Consider the following 13,180-nt stretch of genomic DNA (forward strand, 5'->3'; position numbering starts at 1 on the left):
AATAAAATAAATATTTAAATAACACAAACCTAAATAAAATAAATATTTAAACATAAACCTAAATAAAATAAATATGTAAACAACACAAATCTAAATAAAATAAATATTTAAATAACATAAATTTAAATGAATAAATATTTGGATAGATTATGTTAAATAAAAATATTTAAACAAAAATAAATTTCTGAGTTGGTGATGAGAAAAAAGTTTCACAGAGCTCCCTCAAAACCTTATCTTACATAAAGAAGGAAACAGTTTAGAGTTCAGGCATTTAGGAATATCAATGCACCGATGAGGGAGTTTGGGAACACCAATAAGCTATCACTGCTCTTATCCCTTCAGATCATAAGTAAAGAGGATTATCTAGGTGCAGAGACATGGAGAGGTCATAGAGTGGTGAGAGACAGGTATTGAATTTGGTAGGGAAAATAAAACCCTAAGAGTTCTTTAAGGTGTGATATGAGGCCGTTACTAAAGGAGCTTTGGAAACTGTGTGGTTGAGACCAGATGGGGATGAAGAACTCCCAAAGGAGAACAGGCACCATGCCCTCCCGAGACTCAGTCAGATGTTCGTCTCTGGAGGCACCAGTGTGGTCAGACACCAAACACTGACCAGAACCATAAATGGTAATGACCAAAACCTGAGGTCTCATGCCTAGAAACATGAGAGGAAAAGAAATTCAGGAATGAAACTTTATAGTCAACTTTATTGATAACACAACTTGTGCAAAATAAAAGTCACAATGCTAAGTGTATAATATGATGAGTTCTTACAGGTAGTGACCATAACCTGATCACTACAAAGACCTTCCCATTGTTCCTCCTTTCAATTCCCCTCTGTGTCCTTTACTACCAGCTCCCCATCCCACTTGACTCTACCTTCCATACCCACCATCCTCAGAGCATCTGAGCATGACTGGTCATTCTATGCTCTTAGAAATTTCATATAATCTGCTATGCAATGGACGCTTATATTCCAGGCACAGGCTGCCAATTCTAATTGGTGGTATTGGAGGTAGGGCCAGTTGGGATACCAGGTCATGCGAGTGCAGCTCTCATGATTGTGACTAGTGCCTTCCAGACAGCAGAAAAGAGGACAGAGTGCTACTTAGCTCTCTTTCTGACACACAAGGACACAAGAAGTAGGCAGCCTACAGCTCAGAAGCAAGTCCTCATTTGAACATGATTGTGCTGGTACTCTGATATTGGACTTCCAACCATCAGGACTAAGGGGGACTCCTTCTGTGATGATGTAAGTGGCAATAGCTACAATACTTTGTTATGGTATCCTAAAGTAAGACAGAACCATCGACATCGGCTTCTAGGAGCCACACTATTGTTTACCTGTATTAATTTATTTTCTTGCTGGACTCAGTTCTACTGCAGACATACACTAGAGTTTACTTCTCATTTACCAGTTGACGGACATTTCACTTGTTTCCAAGTTTGGGTTAACATGAATAAAGTTACTAATAACATTACAGAGCAAGTCCTCTTTGTGTGACTATATACCTCGATCTTGGGTAATACGTTAATGTTTATTTAATTTTCTAGGAGACTGCAAATTGGTTTCTGCTATGGCTGCACCTTTTACAGTCAAACGTAGCAGCACGCCAGGGCTCCTGCGATGCCGCATCTTTGCCAACACTGGTCTTGCCGATGTTTTTAACTGTAGACATTCTAGGGACTGTTGAAGTAGCTTGCAGTTTCAACTTACATAAATTACTGATTTTTTATGCTGTACAAATTTTCATCTCAGTATTTTTTATCTCCACATTTTCCTTAGTAGGATGTCTGTTAAGGATATTGGGTTGCTTTTAAAATCTGTTATTGAGTTTTCAGTCTTCTGTGTATTTTGGATAGTAATCCTTTATCGAATGTCTTTTGCTTTATTTCTCATTCTGTTGTCTTTCAAAGATCAGTTTTCCTTTTAATGAAGTATATTGTTTCTTTTGTGTATCATGTATTTAGAGAGATACCCAAGATATCTTCACCATCTTTATGCATTTGGATAGTCTCCTATAACATTCTAAAGCTATTGGTTTCCATGGTGCACCACTTCCTTTTTATAATGATGCTGTGTGAAGATGCACACAGGCTCAGAAACAACTAAACCAAGTGACCATGGAGTGAGCCCTCTGAAACCATCAGTCAAGAGAAATCTGTCCTTCATCAGTCAAGATAAATCTGGCCTTCTTCAGGCTGTCTTTGTCAGGTATTTTCGTTACTGAACTAATGTCTGACACCCCTAATCTTACATTTTAGGATCCGTCCTCATCTGGATAGGCTAGGCTTCCTCACACGCTATTGCTTAGAGCCTGTGGCTTCATGTGCATGGGTAATATTGTTATGCAGAGTGGTTTTTTCATTTGTTTCTGACAATGTCTTCCTCTGCTTTTGTTATAAAGACAATTCAGGTGAGATGTTTTATGGGCACAGACTTTTAATCCTAGCACTCTAGAGGCAGAAGCAGATGGATTTCTGTGATCTGTGAGTTCCAAGACAACCTGGTATACATAGTGAGTTCCAGGCCAGCCAACACTACACAGAGAGACCCTGTCTCAGACCCCACCCGTCCTCTCACATGATAATGCAGGCATCATAAAGTGAGTTTGGAAGGATTCTCTTCTAACTTTTGGAAGAGTTTATGTAGGACTGTTTTTTTCTTTTCCTTAAAATGCTCAACAGAATTTACCTGCAACGCCATCTGCTTCACAGATCACATGGGACTGTCAGTCTGTGGGTGATTCCTAGAGCTCGCTTTTCAAATTCCTATAGAGTAGAAGCACTTCCCATCTATAGTTCTCTCTGACCTATCGAGTACTGTACTAGTGTAGAGATCAGGAAACAGGACAGATCCGGTCTCAACACCCTGAGCTCTCATGTGCCACTCCCTCTGTCACTGCTGTTTTGAGAGCTTGGTGTTATATTGCTGTCAATTTCTCCAAGTTTAATTAAATTTTTGGCTGTCTTTCATGTTTATGCAGTGATGAAGCCCATTTTGTTTTTCTTGTAGAGATCAAATATAAAATTAAGAATCATTTTCCCAAGACTACTCATATGAAATTCCCTCGTGACTCTCTAGGTTTTCATGATCCCTTTGAACCTGAAAGACTAGGTTCTCCCATAATCTTACTTAGTACCTCGTAATTCAGACCCACAAGGCCAAGTAGCAAGAAAAAAAGAACAGAGTGAGAGCACCCCTGCATCTTCACCCCAACCCCATCCCCACCCCATTTCTCTATTAAAGGTTCCATGTCTTATTCTTGGGTGTTTGTATGACCTGACAATGTCAGTGCAAATTTGAGGGAAGCTGGCCTCGGGGCAGGACCAACAGAACAAAAGCAAATGGGATTTCCCTCCATTTATTGCATCTGAGTAGTCTTTTGGTCCTAGGGAGGACGCAAGATAAATGAAAAAAAAAAAAAAAACAATGAAAGCATCGTAATTCTTAAATTGATACTTTGCAAAAATAAGTTAATTTCATTATATGGGCCCTTGTACTTTATAGTTTACATTCATTTCTTATATGAATGAGCTAGTTTATTTTTTAAAAGCTAAAACCTAAAGACAAAGGGAATGGTTAAAAATTGAAAACTTTCCAATGACCACAAAATTAAAAGGCTTTGAATGAAGCTGCTCCTCACAAGCCTGGAGGGAACCATCCTAACTTAGTTGTGAAAGGATTTCCTCAACAGTGAACTCCTACTGGAGATGATAGATGAATAAAGAATTTAGAGGCCATGGTAGGAAATAAAGCCCACAAGAGTGAGAGCACAAAAGAGAAACAGCAACATACAAGCTGTACACAGCAAACCTGAGCTTCAAGATAGTTCAAAGAGGCAAAATGGAGGCTAGAAAGAACTACAAGGCATAGGGCAATTTTAAAGAGAAAACAGATTTGTAGAAGAACCAATCAACCTCCTAAAGATGAAGAAATGTGGGGCTAAAGAGATGGCCCAGTCATTAAGCAGCCTGTTGCTTTTGCAGAGAACCTGGGTTGGATTCTCAGCATCCACATGACAGCTCTCAGCTTTCTGTAATTCCAGTTTCAGGAGATCTAACACCCTCTTCTGACCTCTGTAGACACTAGGCACTCATATGGTACACAGCACAGATAGGCATTCAAGCAAAGTATTCATACACATAAGAAAAAATAAATCTAATTTAAAAAAATAAGAAAATCCCATAGGGACACTAAATGCAAGATTAGCTGAAAAATTAGGAAAGAATTAGCCCATCCGAACACAGATTTGAGTACATCATCCAGAATGATGCACAAAAATGAAAAAATGCACAGCGTGCGAGCTAAGCATGCTAAGCTACACACACAAGAGAATGCAAATTTCACATATATCCAGATAACAGGTGCACAAACTAGAAAGAAAATAAGGAAAGACTATTGATTTATCACTTGAAGACTTACATAAAGAAAGCAGATTTAGCTGAAGCGCTAGCTCAGCGGTTAAGAGCACTAGCTGCTCTTTCAGAGGTCCTGAGTTCAATTCCCAGCAATCACATGGTGGCTCACAACCATCCAGAGTGAGTTCTGATGCCCTCTTCTGGCATGCCAATGTACATGCAGATAGAGTACTCATATGCATAAAATAATAAATAAATCTAAAATAAACAAACAAACCAAAAACCAAAAAACAAACAAGATTTGTTTTTGAGAAAAACAAATAAAAGCAAACCACAAAACTAATTAACTCTCTCAGAAAGAGAACAGATGGAACACTTCCCTCCTAATTCACCCTGATACTGGAAGGGAAAGACATCACAGAAAATTTCAGACTAATAACTCATATAAACATAAAATATACAAAATTCTCATTAAACCATTAGTTGAATCTACCAACTTGTACAGAAAAGATAATAACGTGATTAAAGTTCATCCAGGGAATGAAAAATGGTTCAATATTTAAAGCTTAATTATTCTGAGATACCACCACAGTACACTTCAAAACAACCATCTGGTCATCCCAGTACATACAGAAAAAAATCATTTAAAATACAGTATCATTCAAATATAAAGTAAATTAGGAGTTAAACATCTTCCAAGGGACATCTGAAAATTCTGCAGCCAACTTCATGGTTGCCTGTGAGATGCCACATGCTTCCCCTGAAGTTTCAAATTGGCCAGCAAGCTCAGCTTCGCTATTCAGTGAAGGCCACAGGGATGGTTAGCTGGGCAGTTTGACAAGGCGATTTCAAATGGGTCTACCTACATATTCATTATATACTCTTCATAAGTGATAGCTATTAGTTTTTTGAGTGTAGTATCACATAAGAATAACAGAAACTGCAGAACATGTTTTTAATATTATTTGTAATTCAGAAGTGAGCACAGTTTCATAGCCTTCATCCCTTCAACTGAGTTGCTTAATCTTTTGATCACTTTTTCTTCTGAAAACTCTTATGCCCTCTGCTGTCTATGAATTGAATATAAGGTAATAAGAAAAGTCACCACCTTTCACATTGATTTGGTAGGAAATACTGTGCACATCTGTATTTATATTTGGATGCTAAGAAATTCCCTGAATTTCTGAGACAGCCTTAGGGGTCAGTACACACTAAGAGGTCCTTACTGTTTTTTCTTATTAAAAATGCTAAACATGATCACTACTGATAACATGCAAGAGATGTAATCATTTCACCTCACTCCTTAGAGATAACCATCATTATAAAGTGTTACACATCCTTCTGGAATTGTTTCTGTGATATAATTCCATATTAAATTTATTATTGTTGTTAAAGAATTGAGATTGACAGAGGTTAAGAGCTGACAGCTCTTCCAGAGGTTCTGAGTTCAATTCCCAGCAACCACATGGTGGCTCACAACCATCTGTAATGGGATCTGATGCCTTCTTCTGGTGTGTCTGACAGCAACAGTGAACTCATATACATAAAATAAATAAATAATTCTTTAAAAAAAAGAATTGAGATTGAACTAGACATAAAGGTTAGTATGTGCTCTTTTACCCAATATTATATTATGGATTATTTCAGGATATTATTTTAAAGTTGCTTTATAATATTACAAATATAAAATTTATTTAAGTATTACTTGCTTATTTGGGGGCACTTAGATTTTTAAATTATTTCAAATTCTAAGTGTTTGGTTTCAGACCCCAGGACAAGGGACTGAGGTGCATATTTTACATATCAAAGCAAACCTGGCCTCCAGGTTCTCCCAGCATCCCTCAGTCCCTCCCTAGCATACCCTGCCTCCAACCCCGAACTTTCCAGGCCAGGGCCTGGGCTGGGCTGCCCTTCCCCAGAGGCTCTTCCCTACAGAAGCTAGACATTTTGGCCTCCTTGCTTCTCTCTCTCTCTCTCTCTCTCTCTCTCTCTCTCTCTCTCTCTCTCTCTCTCTCTCTCTCTCTCTCTCTCTCTCTCTCTCTCTCTCTCTCTCTGTGTGTGTGTGTGTCTTCTCATGGTGACTTCCCTGGCTTCCTTCCTTGAGGCCAATGAACTTGCTCACCCAAGAGCAGCTTCCTAATAAACCTGCATTAATATAATCTAATATGGCTTGAATTGGCTCATCTCATCAGCAGAGAAATAACTTAACAATAAGTAGTCCTATAAAACAAAAAAATCTTGTACATTTGTAATTTAATGTTCTCACCCCCAAAACACAGTTTGGGGGAGGTCACAATGGCTTCATCTGTGTTTCTGACCCTGTCTCTTCAGCAGTCACACAGGGGAAGAATAACTGTCCTTTTTAACAGTGTTTTATAGGGAAACAGGTAAGTGTGGCTGAAATAATGCCCACACCCCACATTTCCCAGTGTCTTTACTGCCTACTTAATAATAAAAAACGAAAGAGTTAACTTACAGAGTTATTTAGCACAGTCTATCTTATATCAAAACTGAAGTAACATTTCTTGTGACATAGATAATCCAACAGGCCAGGAAAATAATCTGACATCCCCTAACAAGTCTTATGATGAGAGAGAGAGAGAGAGAGAGAGAGAGAGAGAGAGAGGAGAGAGAGGAGAGAGAGAGAGAGAGAGAGAGAGAGAAAGAGAGAGAGAAAGAGAGAGAGAGAGGGAGAGATATTTTATTTTATCACTAGGCCAAGAATCAGTTGCAGGGAAACCGATCTAGACTGCTCTCTAAACAAGTTCAAATGTCTCCTAATCTCTTAGCAACTTAGAAATATGTCATTCCTAAAATACTTTAACCGTATTGTAGACTGTGTACCGCTTTGTTGTCCATTGTTTCATTTGATACTTGTGGGGGAAAAGGGGGGGGGAACCCTTCAATACAAGGCAAGGAAGATATTGTCATCATTTTACAAGCAAATAGTAAAACCCAAAGGCAACCAATGACTGGCCTAAGGTTACTTACAGTTAAGAAAGAGCCAGGATTCTATCACTTTTTCTATCTAGTATTTTCTTAAGAGGGAGTTCCCTTAAAGGACGGAGAAGGGAGGAAGCAAGAAAATGGGTCTGTCCTCTCTTGCTAAGGTCTCTTGTTAGGGAGATTCTCTATTCCCAGGTGATCCACATTAGTTTGGTGAAGTTTGGTTCCAACCACCTAAAAAGAGTATTCCTAACTTTGGATCTAATCCCCATTTATAAACATGCTGTTTCTTACCCTTTCTTTTGGTCCCAATTCTTATTTAGACTCTTATTTTTTCTCCCTGTGTTTTGGTCCCTGGGGTCTCACTTCAAAACTCCACCCTCTCCTAAGAGTCGCGTCCTCGGTATCCAAAGTAACCACGCAGCTGAGTTTATCCTGTCCCTTCTACTCTTTCCATTGGTCAGTTACATTAAGTTTTTTTTTTTCTTTCTCTGCTCTCTTGGCCAATGGGCTTGAAGCAAAGGGAAAGCAACGGAGGCTCCTCTACCAACCCGATCTTGTCATTCTGTGTTCAGCGCACTGCCTCTTGGGATATGTAGTTTCAGAGCTACCAGAACACCTAAATGTTTGGCTCCTTTAGAACTACATATCCCGACGGCCTCCGACAAATGAGCGGAAATAGGTGACTAGTCCGGATCAGGGTCCCCACAAGGCTCTTAGAAGTTTTAATATTCCTACCGGCATTGTTTTGAGGCTGAGATTTAAGTCGTTGAGTACTGGACTGGGGCCTGGCTCGTTCTTCCTCGTCGGAGCCGTGCAGGCGGTCACCTTCGTGACTGACCCGAGGCAGCTCGTGGTTCGTGCGGTCCCGGGACCAGCGAGCCAAGGGTTCCGAGGGACAGCATGTTCAGCCGCCTTCCTCCTTGCGCGTCTCGAGTGCCGGCGGCGGGCGCCTTGCTCGGAGCTCTCGGGGCTCGGGCGTGCGGCTCCAGTGGGGCCGAGCGGCGGGGATCGGCGCCCGACGACCCTGGGACTGGCCTGGCGCGCGGGGCTCTGAGGGAGTGGACGCTGCGGGTGAGCCCGTTCGGGCGGCTGAGGGCACGGCTCCCATGTCACCTGGCCGTGAGGCCCCTGGATCCGCTTGTGTACCCGGACGGCGACCGCGTACTGGTGGCGGTGTGCGGCGTGGGGCGCGGGGCGCGCGGCCTCGACAGCCTGCAGGTCAAGTATGATGCTGCTCGGCAAGAGATGGCTATTCTGTCGGACGACATCGACCCGCGGGCGTCGGTAGAGGTGAACGCACCAGTCAAGTTCGGCAAGTGAAATGGAAAAAGGGTTGGGGTCATAAAACTACTGTCTTGCCTAATTGACCCTTTCTGGAGGTCTCTTTTCTAAATCAAAGCTCTTGGGTTCCTGAATAGTGTTTAAGCGTTGGGTTCCTAATTAAGAAGGAAAATTAAAACCAAATGGAAGCTTGTATTGGAATAATCTGAGTCTAACTACATCGTGGAGTCACCATGTTCTTCTTTGTCACAGTCATTAGCATCGTTCAGTGTGGAGGTTTCCTGATAACTATCCACTGGTTTGGTAGTCCACAGCTTGGGGCTCTGGTCTCTAGTCAGCTCTATGTATAGATGCTTCCAGCTAACCTAGAAAAAACAAAAACGAAAAAACTTGTTTTCCGACAGGCACCCAGGCTAGTGGGTGTCTATTCATTTAGGCATAAGTAAATTCTCTGTAATAACAAACTTTGAAGCAAGACACATAGTTAAGGCTGCCTGGGAAAATTCATAATGGTACCTGCAAAACGTATTTCTTAGGTGTCTGGGTCCTGTTATTTCCTAGATGCAAGCCCCTGAGCACACACACGTTTCTAGAAAGGGCTCTTGGTGCTCTCATTCTTCCTGAACTGAAGGATAATGTTGCTGATGATAGCAGTGGCACCATTTACCTCTTATCAGATTATTTTATATTAACCCTCACAGTTGCTATGACAAGACTCAGTTGGGCAGTTCTGTTTGTATCAGTGCATGGCTTTTCATGGACTCTCATTACCTCTCAGTTAATGTATGTTGCTAATTTAACTCATTGCCACGCAATTGAGGAAATTCATACTGTAACGATTAAACTTGTGGCATTGGGTCCCAAAAACTCTCTTTGGGGGAACATAATTATGCTAGTTAGTTTTTTGTCAGCTTGACACAAGCTAGAGTCAACTGGAAGAGGGAGCCTCAGGTGAGAAGTGCCTTCATCAGATGGATCTGTAGACAAGTCTGCATTAATCTAGAAGCATTTCTTGATTAATGATTGATATGGGAGGGCCCAGCCACACTGCTTGGCCCTGGGTTATATAAAAAAAAGCAAGCACTCCTGGAGAGCAAGGCGGTGTTTCTGCCGAGTTTGTCCTGACTTTCCTGCATGGTGTACTGTAAGTTAGGAGATGAACCCTCTCCTTCACCAAGTGGTTTTGGTCGGTGTTTTCTCACACCAAAGTAAAAGGACACAGGATTTGTTTCTGAACTCCAGCTCAAGGGAAATCATTAATATTAATGCAATTGCATAGTCATTGTCAGTTTTTAAGTTTTGTTATTGCTGTTTGTTTTGTTTTAGTTTTTGAGACAGAGCCCTGGCTGTCCTGGAACTCATTGTAGACCAAGCCGACTTTGTACTCAGAGATCCACCCTTCTCTGCCTCCTAACTGCTGAGATAAAAGGCATGCACCACAATGCCCAGCAATCATTTGGTTTTTATAAAGAGATATCTGAGGTGACACTTTAGATTGCAGCCGAGAAGGCCACCTGTCAATCCCTATTTTCCAAATTTTCTTTAAATACACTCTTATTTATCCACAGCATTGCGGCTTTAATTCTCATCTCTTGTTTTTTAAAAGTGGTTCTGGTTATTAAAAGTTACATCAAGTACTTTGAGATGTAGTTATGTGGCAGTATTCCCATGTTGGGGTTATGAAAGGCTAGAGTAGAACTTGAAAGCCTAGGTCTTGGAATCCATGCTGTTGTTATATTCTTTAAATTAGGGGACTATGGGACAAGGCTGACCGACTCGGCTGACATTTGATGGCTTGTTAGTTCACTGTTGTTTCCTTGTTGATTTGTGTGTGTTTTTTCCGTGGCATGGGCCTTCTATATTCCCCAGGAGACATGAGTACCTACCTACAAGGATGGCCGTCTCAGCTCTTTCATTCCTTCTTGTGGTATTGCCTATCTTTAGATGATACCAGCCAGGGGATATGACCTCTAAACTGTCAGGAAGGCCCTGCCTTTGATCCTGCTGCCTTAGGAAAGGCCTCTTGTTTTCAGGAAGACGCTATCCTGATTTCGGACTCAGGACTATAGCGAATCCCTGAGGACCTGAGTATCCAGGGAATATTAAAGTCCCTGAGGCCGAGGCACTGACTTTTTCCTTCTTTCTGCTTTTGCTTCTAGATTTGAACATCGAGTCGTCAGGGTCTGGCTCTGTGAAAGTGCAGAATATTGATTGTGATAGCTGTAAAATCGGCACTGAGCAGGGGACCAGCATCCTGCAGTCTGTGAAGGTAACTTTGTTCCCGTTGCAGAAATCCCTTACCCCTGTAAACTATAAAGTACCCTATCAAACTGCAAGGTTTAATTTGTTATTTAGATTATTCTCTTTCTTCTTTTAGAGAGTCTACAAAAAATTTTGCCTTAAAAAGCACAAATATCATAGCACCTTTGAAAGCTTTATGTTTATAATGCCATAATTATTATTATAGACTTCATTTCAAAGTGTAGTAAAACCCCAAAGTATATATTTAGGATTTTGAGAGACTAGAATTAAACTCTATCTTGAAATTAATTTAAAACTGAAGCATCATTGATGCAAAGTACATTTTGTAACATTTTCATTTTCTTTTACTTATTAAGGAACAAAGAAAGTCTTTATGTCCTATATCTGTGCTTAAAATATATGGCTATATTACTATACCAGAGGCTCTTTACCAGAGGATTAGGCAGGCAGTCTTGCAGAGTAGCAGATAATTCCTCTTGTTTTGTAATTAACATTTTTACATTCCATTTTTTTTAAAAATGAGATTGGTCTTAGCCATAAATTTTCAAAATATACTCTCTAGAGAAGGTTGTTCTTCTTTCTAATTGTTACGGCATATGCAGGGTCAAAACCCAGTACTCTGATGGGTTTCGTTGAACTTGGTCTTCTTTGTGTTGTAGTTTCAAAGCTTTAACTTTGGAAACATTCATGAGAATGATTAACACATCCTACTTTCATCTCACTGGTTCATTTGTCCATCTTTATCTGCACACCTGCGTTTCCTGCCTGTCTGTAGATGAGACAGCTTAAAGAATCAATTGCACAAACATCATACAAGATTAGGAATTCCCCAGATAGCATTTTTAACATATAGTTTGGTTTGGGTTCTTATAAACAAAAACATTATGCAGTAAAATCTTCATCTTGAGTGATTAACTGAATAAGAATACTGTAATTTCTTTTCTTCCTTAGAAATTTTATTCACTCAATGATGCTTCAGTTTTGGTGAATTAATTTCAGTAATTTCAAGATAGAGTTTAATTCTTTTTTTATTTTGTATTTGTTCTGTGGAAGACTTGTTAAGAGACAGTAAAGCTATGAACTCACAGTCTTCACTAATATAATCACAAAAGAACTAGAAGAGTTAGTGCTTGTCCTGGCTTCCAGACTTGCCAGGAGTTAGAACTGTTGTGAGGAAGGTGCCTTGGAGGAGGATCTAGCAGACCAGCTGGAGGCAAGCCTGGGGGCGCATTTCCTTCATTAATGATTGATGTGGGAGGGCCCAGCCCATTGTGGGTTGTGCCACCCCTAGGCTATATAAGAAAGCAGGCTGAGGAAGCTAATAAGCAGAACTCCGCCATGGTCTCTGCTTACATTCCTCAGTGTAGGTTCTTGCCTCAGCCTCCCTCCTGATGGTCTGCAGTCTGTAACCTAAGTAAGCCCTTTCCACCCCAACATTGGGTTTGGTCGTGTTTCATCTCAGCAGCAGGGAAAGAAACTAGCCTTGTACTAAGAGAATTATTCTTGCACTGTGGCCTTAACTAACTTATACTCATAAATGCAGACACTGTGGTAAGATAGCTGGCCTAGGTTTTTAAAAATAGGGTACAATATCATCTTAAATTAGTGATCATCCATTACTATGTCTTTCACTCATTTAACATCATACATAGGGTTATGCTATTTTAATAATAATGCTTACTGCTAATGAGTAGTTAGTAGGTACTGAGAATCTCAGCTAAGCCTTGTTTATCTTTGGAGCATCCTCATTGTCGAAAATGGAAACCAGGAGGCCAAAAAGTCACTCCCAGCACACGGCTGAGGTAGGGTGCTGAGCACACGGCTGAGGTAGTGGTGCTGAGCACACGGCTGAGGTAGGGTGCTGAGCTCCCAGCACACGGCTGAGGTAGTGTGCTGAGCTCCCAGCACACGGCTGAGGTAGTGGTGCTGAGCTCCCAGCACACGGCTGAGGTAGTGTGCTGAGCTTCCAGCACACGGCTGAGGTAGGGTGCTGAGCTCCCGGCACACGGCTGAGGTAGTGGTGCTGAGCTCCCGGCACACGGCTGAGGTAGTGGTGCTGAGCACACGGCTGAGGTAGGGTGCTGAGCTCCCGGCACACGGCTGAGGTAGTGATGCTGAGCTCCCAGCACACGGCTGAGGTAGTGGTGCTGAGCTCCCAGCACACGGCTGAGGTAGTGGTGCTGAGCTCCCGGCACACGGCTGAGGTAGTGGTGCTGAGCTCCCGGCACACGGCTGAGGTAGTGGTGCTGAGTTCCCAGCACACGGCTGAGGTAGTGATGCTGAGCTCCCAGCACACGGCTGAGGTAGGGTGCTGAGTTCCCGGCAC

The 13,180-nt window shown here is 41.4% G+C and overlaps 2 protein-coding genes across 5 annotated transcripts in view; one reads left to right on the forward strand and one right to left on the reverse strand.

Annotated features, from left to right (window-relative positions):
* Ccdc146 (coiled-coil domain containing 146) overlaps window positions 1-7,748 on the reverse strand; it is a 135,690-nt gene extending 127,942 nt beyond the window's left edge. For both annotated transcript variants that reach the window (XM_031380078.1, XM_031380077.1), the window contains exon 1: window positions 7,603-7,748. The gene's annotated coding sequence lies outside the window, so the exon portion shown is untranslated. The remainder of the gene's footprint in view (window positions 1-7,602) is intronic.
* A 140-nt stretch (window positions 7,749-7,888) lies between these two features.
* The window catches only part of Fam185a (family with sequence similarity 185 member A), a 52,894-nt gene continuing 47,602 nt past the window's right edge, over window positions 7,889-13,180 (forward strand). For 2 of the 3 annotated variants that reach the window (XM_031380081.1, XM_031380083.1), the window contains exons 1-2: window positions 7,893-8,623; window positions 10,752-10,861. In XM_031380081.1, the coding sequence (XP_031235941.1) occupies window positions 8,212-8,623; window positions 10,752-10,861 (522 nt within the window). In that variant the 5' untranslated portion in view covers window positions 7,893-8,211. Of the gene's footprint in view, window positions 8,624-10,751; window positions 10,862-13,180 lie in introns of all 3 variants that reach the window. The other variant, XM_031380082.1, reaches the window with a different exon arrangement.

The sequence above is a fragment of the Mastomys coucha genome, unplaced genomic scaffold (genome assembly GCF_008632895.1).
Source record: "Mastomys coucha isolate ucsf_1 unplaced genomic scaffold, UCSF_Mcou_1 pScaffold19, whole genome shotgun sequence".
NCBI classification, from domain to species: Eukaryota; Metazoa; Chordata; class Mammalia; order Rodentia; family Muridae; genus Mastomys; species Mastomys coucha.